At 43.3% G+C, this 13,008-nt stretch overlaps 1 protein-coding gene across 8 annotated transcripts in view; it reads left to right on the top strand.

Annotated features, from left to right (window-relative positions):
- Positions 1-871: 871 nt before the first annotated feature.
- DEPDC5 (DEP domain containing 5, GATOR1 subcomplex subunit) overlaps positions 872-13,008 on the top strand; it is a 114,265-nt gene continuing 102,128 nt past the window's right edge. For all 8 annotated transcript variants that reach the window (XR_010729273.1, XR_010729274.1, XM_066260057.1 and 5 more), the window contains exons 1-7: positions 872-1,015; positions 1,708-1,825; positions 5,802-5,889; positions 7,071-7,117; positions 9,019-9,104; positions 10,262-10,345; positions 11,943-11,992. Coding sequence is in view for 6 of the 8 variants with exons in the window: in XM_066260057.1 (XP_066116154.1) it covers positions 1,768-1,825; positions 5,802-5,889; positions 7,071-7,117; positions 9,019-9,104; positions 10,262-10,345; positions 11,943-11,992 (413 nt within the window). In the remaining 2 variants the exon portion in view is untranslated. The remainder of the gene's footprint in view (positions 1,016-1,707; positions 1,826-5,801; positions 5,890-7,070; positions 7,118-9,018; positions 9,105-10,261; positions 10,346-11,942; positions 11,993-13,008) is intronic.

The raw sequence follows: 13,008 nt of genomic DNA, 5'->3' as shown, positions 1-13,008 counted from the left end.
ATCAAATGGAGCTGGCAAGTTGTCAGGAACCTTTGGCCAGTTTCAGGCACAACACACAAGCTCTGATTTTCTCCTGGAATAAGACAAAAATGCCCCACCAATAAGCCCTTGGGTATGACAAGGAGATGCTGATAAAATGCTTAGCCTTCGGAGCCAAATTGGACTAGACAGGGTCAGGATCCGTCCTTGCTTCCTTCCCAGGAATTTCGTGTCCCCAGCCTGTTTCTCCTTGTGAGAAACATGATAGTACAGTATCTGCTACTTGATAGGGATGTGACTACTTAAGGGTGTATGTGAAAGCTATGGTAGTTACTTATTATTAATGCCAGACAGGCACAAACGTCATTTGGTGTTTGGAAGGATTTGAAAAGCCCTCCAAAACCGATTATTTCCCAAAAGGGGCGATGGCACTAAGTCGCACGTGCTCAGCCTTTTGCATTTAAAAAAAGTTCTCCCAGAAACTATTTTGCACCTCTCAGTAGCGCTATAACGCCAGACGAGGGTCCATAACATTCCGTTTAGAGATCCGGGGAGACTCCCGAGTTCGCCTTGCTGGAGGGTCACTAAATTGGAAACAAAGATCTCGGGAACGGATCTATTTAGGAACGTCTAGAAGATAAAGGACTTCCTCTTCGGGGCTGGTGGCCCTCTGGCCAGCAAGCAAAAAATGCAGGGGGCAGTAAGAGCTGGAGGCCGCACAAGACTCCACAAGCCCCGCAAGCCCCGGATGAGGAAGTGGCACGGACACCGAGAGGAGGAGGAGGCTGGGCCAGAGAGGCCCGGGACAGGTGGGCGGGAAGGGGGCGGAGCCTCGGGGCGGAGCCACAGGAGCGGCGCGGGTTCTCAGGTGAGCGTTCCTTAGCTGGGGCGGGCCGATCGGCGCCTAGAGCTCCGGCACGAAAGCTGCACCGGTGTCGGGGCGTAGGGAGGGCGTCCCGAGGAGGCGCGGGGGGCCTGGCGAGGTACCGAATCTCGGGGCCCCGGCCTGAAGTGGGAAGTGGCTCTGGAGCTGCGGGTGAGTGGAGCTGCCAGCCGGGGCCGGGGTTTGCGGAACAAGAAGGAAGGGGGCCTCAGGCTTCAGTTCAAATCCTGACCCCACCCCCAACCCGCTGTGTGACCTTAGACAAGACTCTTTACCTTTCTGAACCGCAGTGTCCTCTGCTGTGAAATGAGTGACTGTGGGGAGGAACCGCTGAGAGTTTATGCAGACGGAGATTTGGGGACTGAACCCTTTTGCCTTCCTCCATTTATACTCTATTTGCCCAAAACATTGATTGTGAAACTTGAACTGTGGGAATTCTTCTCAGCCTGAGTGACTTTGGCCAAGTCACTTGCTCTGGCCCACGATTTTCTCATCTACAGAATGAATGTGCTTACCTCTTGAGATCTCTATTATTTGAGGGTTATTTATTTAAATACAATAGAAACAAAGTAATGAATGCCTCATTCACTCCAAGTTTTCCCTTTAGGAGTGTGAGAGAGAGAATGTCTTCTTGGATGTTGGAGGAGAGCATGGCCCGAAATTCCCTTTGTTTCCAGATTCTCTGGTTCTATTTGTTCTCCATCTCTCCTTATACTTGGAGTAATGATTTCATCTGAGTTGGTGCCACCTCTTAGCTGAGCAACACCAGTATCTTTATGAGCTTAAAATGAAGAGCAATTGCAAGGAAAAGTCTGACAGCCTTTTTGTTTGTGTTTCAATGACAGGGAGGCAAGATGACTTCTCTCCTCCAGGCTTGGAACAGCTGAAGGAAACAACAGTACAAGATGAGAACAACAAAGGTCTACAAACTGGTCATCCACAAGAAGGGCTTTGGGGGCAGTGGTCAGTATTGATTGGTATTTGGGAGTTGTGTCAGTTGGCTGAGTTTCTGGTATGTCCAGTGCCATGGAAATTACACACTGGTTCATGTGGCAATGTGAGGCTAGACAGGCAACTTGTCTGAGTGAAGCGGCAAGTATAACACAGTAGTGGGAGGGCAATAGGAGCAGAGAGTGCAGGCCTTTTCTTTTCTTTTTTTTAACAGAGACAGAGAGAGGGACAGGCAGACAGGAAGGGAGAGAGATGATGAGGGAGAGAGATGAGAAGCATCAATTCTTCATTGCAGCTCCTTAGTTGTTCATTGTTTGTGTTCTCATATGTGCCTTGACCACAAGTGGGGGTGTGTGGGGGGGACTGCCCCAGAGTAAGTGACCCCTTGCTCAAGCCAGTGACTTTTGGGCTCAAGCCAGTGACCATGGAGTCATGTCTATGATTCCATGCGCAAGCCAGCAACACCGCACTCAAGCTGGTGAGTCCATGCTCAAACCAGCGACCTCGGGGTTTTGAACCTGGGCCCTTGCATCCCAGTCCGATGCTGTATCCACTGTGCCACCACCTGGTCAGGCAACACAGGCCTTTTCTAAAAGCATTTTTCTTCTGACTTTTAAGGAACATTGTGAATATTGCCAGTTTACTGCCTTTCATTTGTTTATATTTTGTATTACATATTTACTTATTTATGTTCCATAAAATTCCAGTTTGTACTGGTTTGGCAGAAAAGAGAAATTTACATTCAGTGAGAGAGAAATAGCAGATGTGCATAGGTATGATCAAAGTATGAACCTTTGCTTGGCTCTGAGGCACAGTGAGAAAGGACAGAAACACAGCATGTTGTCCTAGATTAAACCAGAATCCAGAGTATCAGCTGCCTCTAACGTTCCCTATGGCAAGCCCTTAGTTTACCCATATCTACAAATCCATGCACTTTAGTTTCTCTTTATATCTTAATTTTATAAATCTGCAGAACTGGATGACACAGTATTACAATTTTTTTTGTTTTGTAAATAAATAAATTTTTTTTTTAAACAGAGAGAGAGTCAGAGAAAGGGATAGATAGGGACAGAGAGACAAACGAAGAGAGATGAGAAGCATCAATCATCAGTTTTTGTTGTGACACCTTAGTTGTTCATTGATTGCTTTCTCATATGTGTCTTTTATTTTTTAATTTTTTTTATTTTTATATTTTTTGTATTTTTCCGAAGCTGGAAATGGGGAGGCAGCCAGACAGACTCCCGCATGCGCCTGACGGGATCCACCCGGCACACCCACCAGGGGGCGATGCTCTGCCCATCCGGGGCGTCGCTCTGTTGCGACCAGAGCCACTGTAGCGCCTGGGGCAGAGGCCAAGGAGCCATCCCCAGCACCTGGGCCATCTTTTTGCTCCAATGGAGCTCCGGCTGCGGGAGGGGAAGAGAGAGACAGAGATGAAGGAGAGAGGGAGGGGTGGAGAAGCAGATGGGCGCCTCTCCTGTGTGCCCTGGCTGGGAATCGAACCCAGGACTTCCTCACGCCAGGCTGACGCTCCACCACTGAGCCAACCGGCCAGGGCCACATATGTATCTTGACCAGGGGGCTACAGCAGACCGAGTAACCCCTTGCTTGAGCCAGCAACCTTGGGTCCAAGCTGGTGAGCTTTGCTCAAACCAGATGAACCCGCGCTCAAGCTGGTGACCTCGGGGTCTCGAACCTGGGCCCTCTGCATCCCAGTCCAATGCTCTATCCACTGCGCACCGCCTGGTCAGGCTGTAAATAAATAATTTTCCCTTCTGTCCTAACAATCTTATGCTTTAGCAATTGGAATTAACACAATGAGACTTTTTAAAATTATATTTTAGTATACATTTGCTCCAAAGTCAAAGACTGCCAAAAAGGAAAAATAATAGTTTCCATATCATAAGGTGTTATGGGGATCGAGTTAGATGATATATGTAAAGTATTTAGCAGAGCATTGGCTTGTTAGTGCAGCTTAATAAATATAACCACTATAATTACCAGGACAAAGATGTACCAAGCATTGCTATATTTAAAACAATTTCTGCTAAAACACACAGTCTGTGATTAAAATTATACTTGGAATACAGTTGATGCTGCCTGAACATTGGTGAAGAAGAACTGAATAGCCAACAGAAATAACTTTTGGTAGAGGGAAGGATACAAGGATATAGTATATATAGTAATATATACAATGTATACAAGCCTGCTTTTTCATGTCCATGAGACAAAGGTAGCTAAGTGCTGTAACCAGTTTCCTGCAAGACTGTAAGTAAAAATGTATCCAATAGATATTAAGTGCTTACTTGTGCCAAACTTAAAGGTTATGAACCTGACCAGGCAGTGACACAGTAGATAGAGTGTGAGACTGGGACGCAGAGGGCCAGGTTCCAAACCCCAAGGTCCCTGGTTTGAGTACCGGCTCACCAGCTTGAGTGTGTTGCTGGCTTGAGTGTGGGATCATAGACATGACCCCATGGTCACTGTCTTGAACCCAAAGGTCGTTGGCCTGAAGCCCAAGGTCGCTGGCTTGAGCCCAAGGTTGCTAGCCTGAGCAAGGGGTCACTTGCTCTGCTATAGCCCCCGGTCAAGACACATATGAGAAAGCAATCAATGAACAAGCAATCAACGAACAACTAAGATGCCACAATGAAGAATTGGTGCTTCTCATCTCTCTCCCTTTCTGTCTGTCCCTCTCTGTCCCTCTCTCTGACTTTCTCTGTCTCTGTCAAAAAACAAACAGGCCTGGCCGGTTGGCTCAGTGGTAGATTGTTGGCCTGGTGTGCAGGGGTCCCGGGTTGGATTCCCGGCCAGGGCACACAGGAGAAGCACCATCTGCTTCTCCACCCCTCCCCCTCTCCTTCTTCTCTGTCTCTCTCTTCCCCTCCCGTAGCCAGGGTTCCATTAGAGCAAAGTTGGCCCGGGTGCTGAGGATGGCTCTGTGGCCTCTGCCTCAGGCACTGGAATGGCTCTGGTCGCAACAGAGCAAAGCCCCAGATGGGCAGAGCATCGCCCCCTGGTGGGTGCACTGGGTGGACCCCGGTCGGGCGCATGCGGGAGTCTGTCTGACTGCCTTCCCGCTTCCAATTTCAGAAAAATACAAAAAACAAACAAACAAGCAAACAAACAAACAAACATCAAGGTTATGAATATGACAATGTCCCTTGTCCCTAAGGGGCATTCAGCTTGATGAAACAGACGTGCAAAAAGGAAATGATAAAAGGAAGCAGAATGGAATACATGGTCACAGAGCTTACTTAATTCAGACTATGAACGTTAGGGGAAGACTTTACAGAAGATTTGGCATAAAACTATTCATGGGAACAATATACCAAATAAAATTTGGGATTAACCAAGTGCTTTGTTTTCCCAGACTGAATTTAGATTGGGTCCAATTGTATTTGAAATCTAGATATATTAATTTGTGATTACTTTAACATAACTAAAGGCCATGTCTTTCCCCAAAAATCAAAAGAGGAAAATAAATTGTTCCATCTTTGTGGTTCTGAATATTTGAAAGAGTTCTCTCCGAGCCTCAATATGAGGCAGAGGTAAAATATGAAACTATGTCCTTTTATTTTAATGGTCTCCTTGGATTCTAATGTGAACTGGTATCTGAAGTTTTTCCCTGATCAGATGCTGTTCTCCAAAGTCCAGAGTATTTTACTGGGCTTGATTTTTATGACATATGAGAGGTGGTGGGCTTTAGGTAGAAGGAGCTCTGGATTCGTCAGTCATTAGTCCTGGCTGCACTCTGACTAGCTGTCTATCCTTAACCTATTCTAGGTTATTTCCTCATTTCTGCTAGATCCAAAGATTTATTGTGAGGGTCATATAAGACAGTATTTTGGGATAATCTTGGATAAGTATAAGAGATTGTCTTATAACACCAACCTGATGGGGTTGTGAGGGCCCAATGTTAGATCATACTCCACAACCTGTCACTAAATGAGGTGTACTTTTTGTTTGGGATTGCTGAATCTTTCAGACGATGAACTGGTTGTGAACCCCAAAGTGTTTCCTCACATCAAGCTTGGAGACATTGTGGAGATTGCTCACCCCAACGATGAATACAGGTGAGTATATGACTAGGATAAGGTAGCAAACTGGGTGGCTGTTTCCAGATGATATTTTGTTTAAGGGGCTTGAAGGGCAAGACAGCTCTTTGTCTTTGGATAAAAATGCTCCTGTCCTCTAGGATTCAGTAAACCAATAATAGTTTATTTTTATTTATTTTAACTTTTAATTTAATTTTTTTTCTTTTAGTGAGAGGAAGGGAGGCAGAGGGACAGACTCCCGCATGTGCCCTGACTGGGATCCACCCGGCAAACCTACTAGGGGTGATGTTTTGCCCATCTGGGGCCATTACTCCATTGCTCAGCAATGGAGCAGTTTTTCTAGCCCCTGAGGCAGAGGCCACGGAACCACCCGAAGCCAACTCTCTTGAACCAATCAAGCCATAGCTGTGGGGGGGGGGGGGGGGGAGGAAGGGGAGGAGAGGGAGGGAGGAAGGGGAACAGGTGAAGAAGCAGATGGTCACTTCTCCTGTGTTCCCTGACGAGGAATCAAACCCCGGACATCCACACGCTGGGCTGACACTCTACCACTGAGCCAACCGGCCAGGGCCTGAAATTAAAAAAAAAATTTATTGATTGATTTTAAAGAAAGAGAGAGGGAGAGAGAGAGAGAAAAAAAAAAGATGACTTGTTGTTACATTTAGTTGTGCATTCATTGGTTCCTTCTTGTATGTGTTCTGAATAGGGATCAAACCCTCAACTTTGGCATATCAGGATGACACTAATCAACAGAGCTACCGGGCCAGGACAAACCAATAATCTTTTTTAAAATGATACATTCTTTCTGTGTTTTTTAAATTTTATCTATTGATTTTAGAAAGGGGAAGGGAGAGACAGACAGAAACATTGATCTGTTTCTGTGTGTGCCCTGACCAGGGATCAACCTGGCAACCTTTGCGCAGCGGGATAATACTCTGAACCAACCGAGCTATCTCCAGGGCAATTCTTTCTTATTTTAAAGCAGAGATAACAACTTTATGAAAACTTTGTAGCATTTTTTTTCATGTCCTTGAGAATAAGTGCAGAGTTTCTTTGTTTCTATGGGCACTTTCTCCCATTGTTGTGCTGCAAGTGACAGTATGTCCAGAGTGGTCTGTTTGCCTTTGGGGTAAGGGGTGGTGAAGAAAACTAGTTAATTTCTGCTTATAGCATCCCATCTTTTTGTTGCTTTTTTTCCCTAGCCCTCTGCTTTTGCAGGTCAAGTCACTTAAGGAAGATTTACAGAAAGGTAAGAAAAAAGTCCATCTCTCTTCTCTAGGATTTTTACACTTTACTGTCCCAGAAACTGCAAGAAACCTCTCACAATCTCAGGGAGTGCGGGCACAGTACTTCTCTCCTTATCAAATTGTGTTCTGTAAAATGTGTTCCTCTATCAAAACTGCCAATGAATCTCACTGTCAGCATCTGGCACTGAAGAAACTATCTTAATTTAGTGTCAGGAGGAAAATTAATTTGAAGAGGTGAACTTTACACTTAATTCCAAAATAATTGCTGGCAAAGCATGCTTTCTTTTTTTTTTTTTCTTTCTCTTAGTCTCGTTTTTATGTCCCATCAATGTATGGAATCCTGCAGTTCTTGTTTTTTTCTGATTTACTTATTTCACTCCATATAATGTTATCAGGATCCCACCATTTTGTTGCAAGTGATCCGATGTCATCATTTCTTATGGCTGAATAGTATACCATGGTGTATATGTGCCACATCTTCTTTATCCAGTCTTCTATTTTTTTTTTTTTTACAGTGATTAAAGCCTTTAAGCAAACTCTTGGCCAATACAACAAGAATCCATAAAAGAGTAGTGTCCTTAACATGTTCACCAAGTCCAAGTTGGCCCCAACACCATGCCAAATCCCTGAAAAATGCAACCCAACCCCAGTTCAGTCTGTTATGAGCTGTCACAAGGAGCAGGAGTCCAGGAAAAGTCCACATCCAGGAAAAGTCCGCATGGCACTGGAATTGTCACAATTCTATACTTTGCAGCTCACGTCCAAGTCCCAATGACTGCTGCTTCTAGCTGGTAATGATTCAGGTAGACTGGAAAAGCCATCTGCAGCATGTGTGGAGATGGAGCTTCTGTTCTCTTCTGCCTGGAAAGATGAGGCCAGGTTGCTTTTCCCTGGAGCTCTGCGACTGTGGCGTGGTAAAGAGAACCTTGGGATACACTAAGCAGTCTCGGTGTGGCTTCTTCAGTGTTCCTTGGTTGAAGAGTCCTCTTAGTTTAGTCCAAAGTTGGTTTTTCCAGATGATAGTTCTTAAAATTAGTTTGTAATCTACTTTGGTTCTGGGAGGTGGATGTTGGTACGCCCGTCTACTCCAGCACCATCTTGTCTTCTCCAAAGCATGCTTTCTTAAATATTATGTTTAAAAAAATTTTTTTAAGTGAGAGGAGGAGAAATGACAGACTCCTGAATGCATCCCAACTGGAATCCACCCGGCAACCCTGTCTGGGGCTGATGCGCAGATCAACTGAGCTGTCCTCAGTTCCTGAGGCTGACGCTCAGACCAACTGAGCTATCCTCAGCTCAAACCAATCAAGCCACTGCTGTGAGAGGCAAAGAGATAGAGAAGGGGGAGAGGGAGTGGAAGAGAAGCAGATGGTCGCTTCTCACATGTGCCCTGACCAGGGAGCAAATCTAGGAGGTCCACACGCCAGGCCGATGCTCTATCCACTAAGCCAACCAGCCAGGGGTGTTTTTTAAATTTTAAAATTAATTTTATAGGGAGAGAGAGAGAAACATCAATTTGTTGTTTCACTCATGCACTCATTGGTTGATTACTGTATGTGCCCTGACTGGGGATCAAACCTGCAACCTTGGTGTTTCAGGATGACACAACCAAGTGAACTAACTAGCCAGAGTTTTAAATTCTTTATTTTCCCTTTCTCTTTGTGTCTTATAGCTTTCTCTCTCTCATGATTTTAATTGCTTGGGCTCAGGTCTTATTTTACCTGCTCGTATCACCTGGAAAGCAGAGAATTCTAAATTTTAAGCTCTTGGGAGGCAGAGAACATGCCTTGCACATGGCAAAGGCTCGGTGTTATTGCTTGTTGAATTTTTGAGTATTTATAGATTAGAATATATATACTTGCTTTTTTCCAGAATGTATTGTTAGATTTCTTCTCTGTTTCAGAAACTATCAGTGTGGACCAGACCGTGACCCAAGTGTTTCGTCTCAGACCTTATCAAGATGTTTATGTGAATGTAGTAGACCCTAAGGTATATTTTTGTTCTCTGCTTGACTCTCTTTTGGAGATGATTAGCATCCTTCCTCAAGACTAGGTCTCAAAGGAAATAATAAATTACTTAAGTGTGCAGTGTTAGACTATTAAATATGTAGTCATATGCAGGTCATTTGGATTATATGTAGTACTGTATGTAAGTTACATTTAAAGTGTCCCCCCCCTTTGCCCTTCTTTCTGTAAGGCTGCAGTCTTTCTTTTTAACTTTGTATATGTATGTATGTATGTGTGTTTTTTTTTGCTCCACCCCTTAAAAATTTTTTTTATTGATTGATTTTAGAAAGAGAGGAAGGGAGAGGGAGAGAGAGAGAGAGACAGAAACATCAATCAGTTTCTGTATGTGCCATGACTAGGGATTGAACCAACAACCTCTGTGTATCAGGACGATGTTCCAACCAGCTGAGCTATCCAATCAGGACTTGCCTCCCCCTTTTAAAGATTTTGTATATATATGTATGTGTGATTGTGAAGCTAAATGTAAAATTTTTAATTAGAGTACTAAATTCCTTTACATATTCTCACATGTCTAGAAACAATGCTATAATAGGTAAAAAACATCATCTAAGACAGTGGTTCTCAACCTGTGGGTCGCGACCCCGGTGGGGGTCGAACGACCAAAACACAGGGGTCGCCTAAAGTCATCAGAAAATACATATATATTATACAATACATTGATCTAAGAGACATTACTGACTTATCTACTTATTTAGGGAAATAAAGAACACAGCTCAATGTCATGTTTGTGTACCGGAACCAAGACTAAAACACAACGCGATATAGTGGGCATATGATGTGTTGTAGAATTGTGCACCTGAAACCTGTATAATTTTGTTAACCAGGGTCACCCCAATAAATTCAATAAAAAGGAAAAAAACAACCAGAAAAACAAAACAAGACTAAAACATAAAATTAGTACTCTGGTCCTCTTTGAACTTACTCATGATACAGCTGCTATAAAATCTGTTCTCAAAGGCTTTTCGGGCAGGAGAAAATATGTTTGTCAGGGTTCTGCTACTGAATGGTCTTTCAGTAGTTCTTTGTTGCCAAAAGGCTTCTCCATGGGAGTGGGCATTATCTTATAACTACAAAGTATGTAGAGTAATGCAGAGAGATGTATTTGATTATCTATTTTAGGATGTGACCCTTGATCTAGTGGAATTAACCTTTAAGGATCAATATATTGGCCGTGGGGATATGTGGCGACTGAAGAAAAGTTTGGTAAGATATGAGTTTTAAGAAGTCTATGACTTTTTTCATTATATTAATAATTTGTGTTTTCATAGACATTAGGAAATCTAGTAAAGGAGGAGAGTTTACGATCATTTCAAATCACAGCATCACAGACAATTCTAAACACTTTATGATCTTCTATTCTCTTGACATAATATTTTGAGCTTTCTTTTGCTTTTTTATTATTATTATTATTATTTTTTTTTTTTTTCTGAAGCTGGAAATGGGGAGAGACAGACAGACTCCCGCATGCGCCCGATCAGGATCCACCCGGCACGCCCACCAGGGGGCGACGCCCTGCCCACCAGGGGGCGATGCTCTGCCCCTCCGGGGCGGCGCTCTGCTGCGACCAGAGCCACTCTAGTGCCTGGGGCAGAGGCCAAGGGGCCATCCCCAGCGCCCGGGCCATCTTTGCTCCAATGGAGCCTCGGCTGCAGGAGGGGAAGAGAGAGACAGAGAGGAAGGAGAGGGGAAGGGGTGGAGAAGCAGATGGGCGCTTCTTCTGTGTGCCCCGGCCGGGAATCGAACCCGGGACTTCCGCATGCCAGGCCGACGCTCTACCACTGAGCCAACCGGCCAGGGCCTGTTTTGCTTATTTATTGTCAGATTTTTACTCTGCATTTTTGGTTTGAATGAAAAATTATATATTTTAATATTTATGTTTATTGATTTTAGAGGAAGGGGAAGACAGAGAGAGAGAGATGTCGATTTGTTGTTCCACTTACTTATGAAATCATTGGTTGATTCCTACATGTACTCTGACTGAGGATCCAATCCGCAACCTTGGCATATCAGGACGATGCTCTAATCAACTGAGTTAACTGGCCAGGGCCTAATATTTTTTTTTACTTTTGAATAAAACTCTATTTTTAATTTTCACTTGATTTTATTTTTACCTCACATCTCCTCCTTGCGGACAGGTATTTATTACCCCTAATTTATAGCTGTGAAATGGAGATTGAGAAGGTAAGTGATTGTCCAGGACTAGTAAGCAGTCAACACTGAACTGAAATCCAGATCTTGCTGCTTCCAGGTTGGACTGCTTTTGCTGTACCCTCCTCCCATTTTCCTTTATTTTTATTAAAAATTTCCATTTAAAATGATGAGTTCATCAAAATTGTGGGTGTGGTGCTAAAAGTTCTCCTTACTGGACTTTTTGAGTATTATAAAACAACAAATTAAAGGTAGAATTTGCGTAGAGTGTATGTTTTCAGAAAAGAAAGTCTTTGCTCATGTTTACTGGTAGAAGGAGGGTTCTGTTTGCTAAAATGAGAGCTAAAATGAGAAATAAATGTTCTGTATTTAAATGAGTATGTAAATGCAGCTATGTATGCAAACATATGTGAGGATAATTATATTGGTGAAGCTGGTCCCTTATCCACCTGGTGTTTAATATTGTTTAAACTTGCTAAACTCTTAAGAACCTACTGTTATACCTGCCCCAGCAGGTTTTTGAATGGGATAAATCTATTACTCCCATGTTAATTGAACTTTGGCTTGTTAGAGGAGACTAGAAAGCCAGGAGACTTTCTTTCTGACCTTTTATGGCCTAGATGTATTGTTGAATCTCTCTCTCTTCCCTTAGGTCAGCACATGTGCCTATATCACGCAGAAGGTGGAATTTGCTGGCATCAGGTAGATATTACATGACTCTTATCTGCTAGTAAGGGTGAGTGGGATTTAATGCAGAAATCGGGCTACAAACAGCATTTGAGATATATGGATGTCCCTATAATAAAATACACAATAGCTTAAAATATTAAGTTGTTGTAGCCAAAACAAACCAAAAAGCCTTAGAGTACTGGAAGTTGCTGAAGCCTCCTGGTGTTCTGTAACAGAGAAGGTCTAGACTCATAATTTGAGAATTGGAAAAAGCCTTAGATGAATATATTTAATCAAACCTTGTTTTACAGATTAGAAAATAAGTTTGGAGACATAGATGACTAGGACAATAGTTCTGATTTGCTGCCTTTTTAACTGTATTGAACTACTCTTGATTTATTAAAATTATTTCTATATTTCAATTTAAGAGAAAATGAAACTTTTTGAACCCCCCTTTAAATTCAAAAAGTGTAACATCCACACAGTAAAGCTGTCTGTACAAAGAGGTATATAATGGAATATAAATCCTCCTTAGAGCCTGACCTGTGGTGGCGCAGTGGATAAAGCGTCGACCTGGAATGCTGAGGTTGCCGGTTCAAAACCCTGGCCTTGCCCGGTCAAGACACATATGGGAGTTGAAGCTTCCTGCTCCTCCCCCTTTCTCTCTCTCTCTTTCTCTCTCTCTCTCCCCCCTCTAAAATGAATAAATAAATAAAATTAATTAAAAAATCCTCCTTAGGAGAAACTGTCTTTCCTGAAATTTACTGTATGTACAAGTATGTTTGCTTCTGGTTGACTCATTTAATGATGCTGAGATTGACAGGTGGCTTCTAGTAGTGTAGCCCCATCGATATTTTACCTAATGATTTTATCCATTAATGATGGTTGCAAGATGGTAGTTTTCTAATTCAGTCATTTTTTCTACTTTTTTTTTTTTTTCATTTTTCTGAAGCTGGAAACGGGGAGGCAGTCAGACAGACTCCCACATGCGCCCGACCGGGATCCACCCGGCATGCCCACCAGGAGGCGATGCTCTGCCCCTCTGGGGC

This window comes from Saccopteryx bilineata, chromosome 2 (assembly GCF_036850765.1).
Source record: "Saccopteryx bilineata isolate mSacBil1 chromosome 2, mSacBil1_pri_phased_curated, whole genome shotgun sequence".
Taxonomy (NCBI): domain Eukaryota; kingdom Metazoa; phylum Chordata; class Mammalia; order Chiroptera; family Emballonuridae; genus Saccopteryx; species Saccopteryx bilineata.
This window is presented reverse-complemented; position numbering and strand designations above follow the sequence as displayed.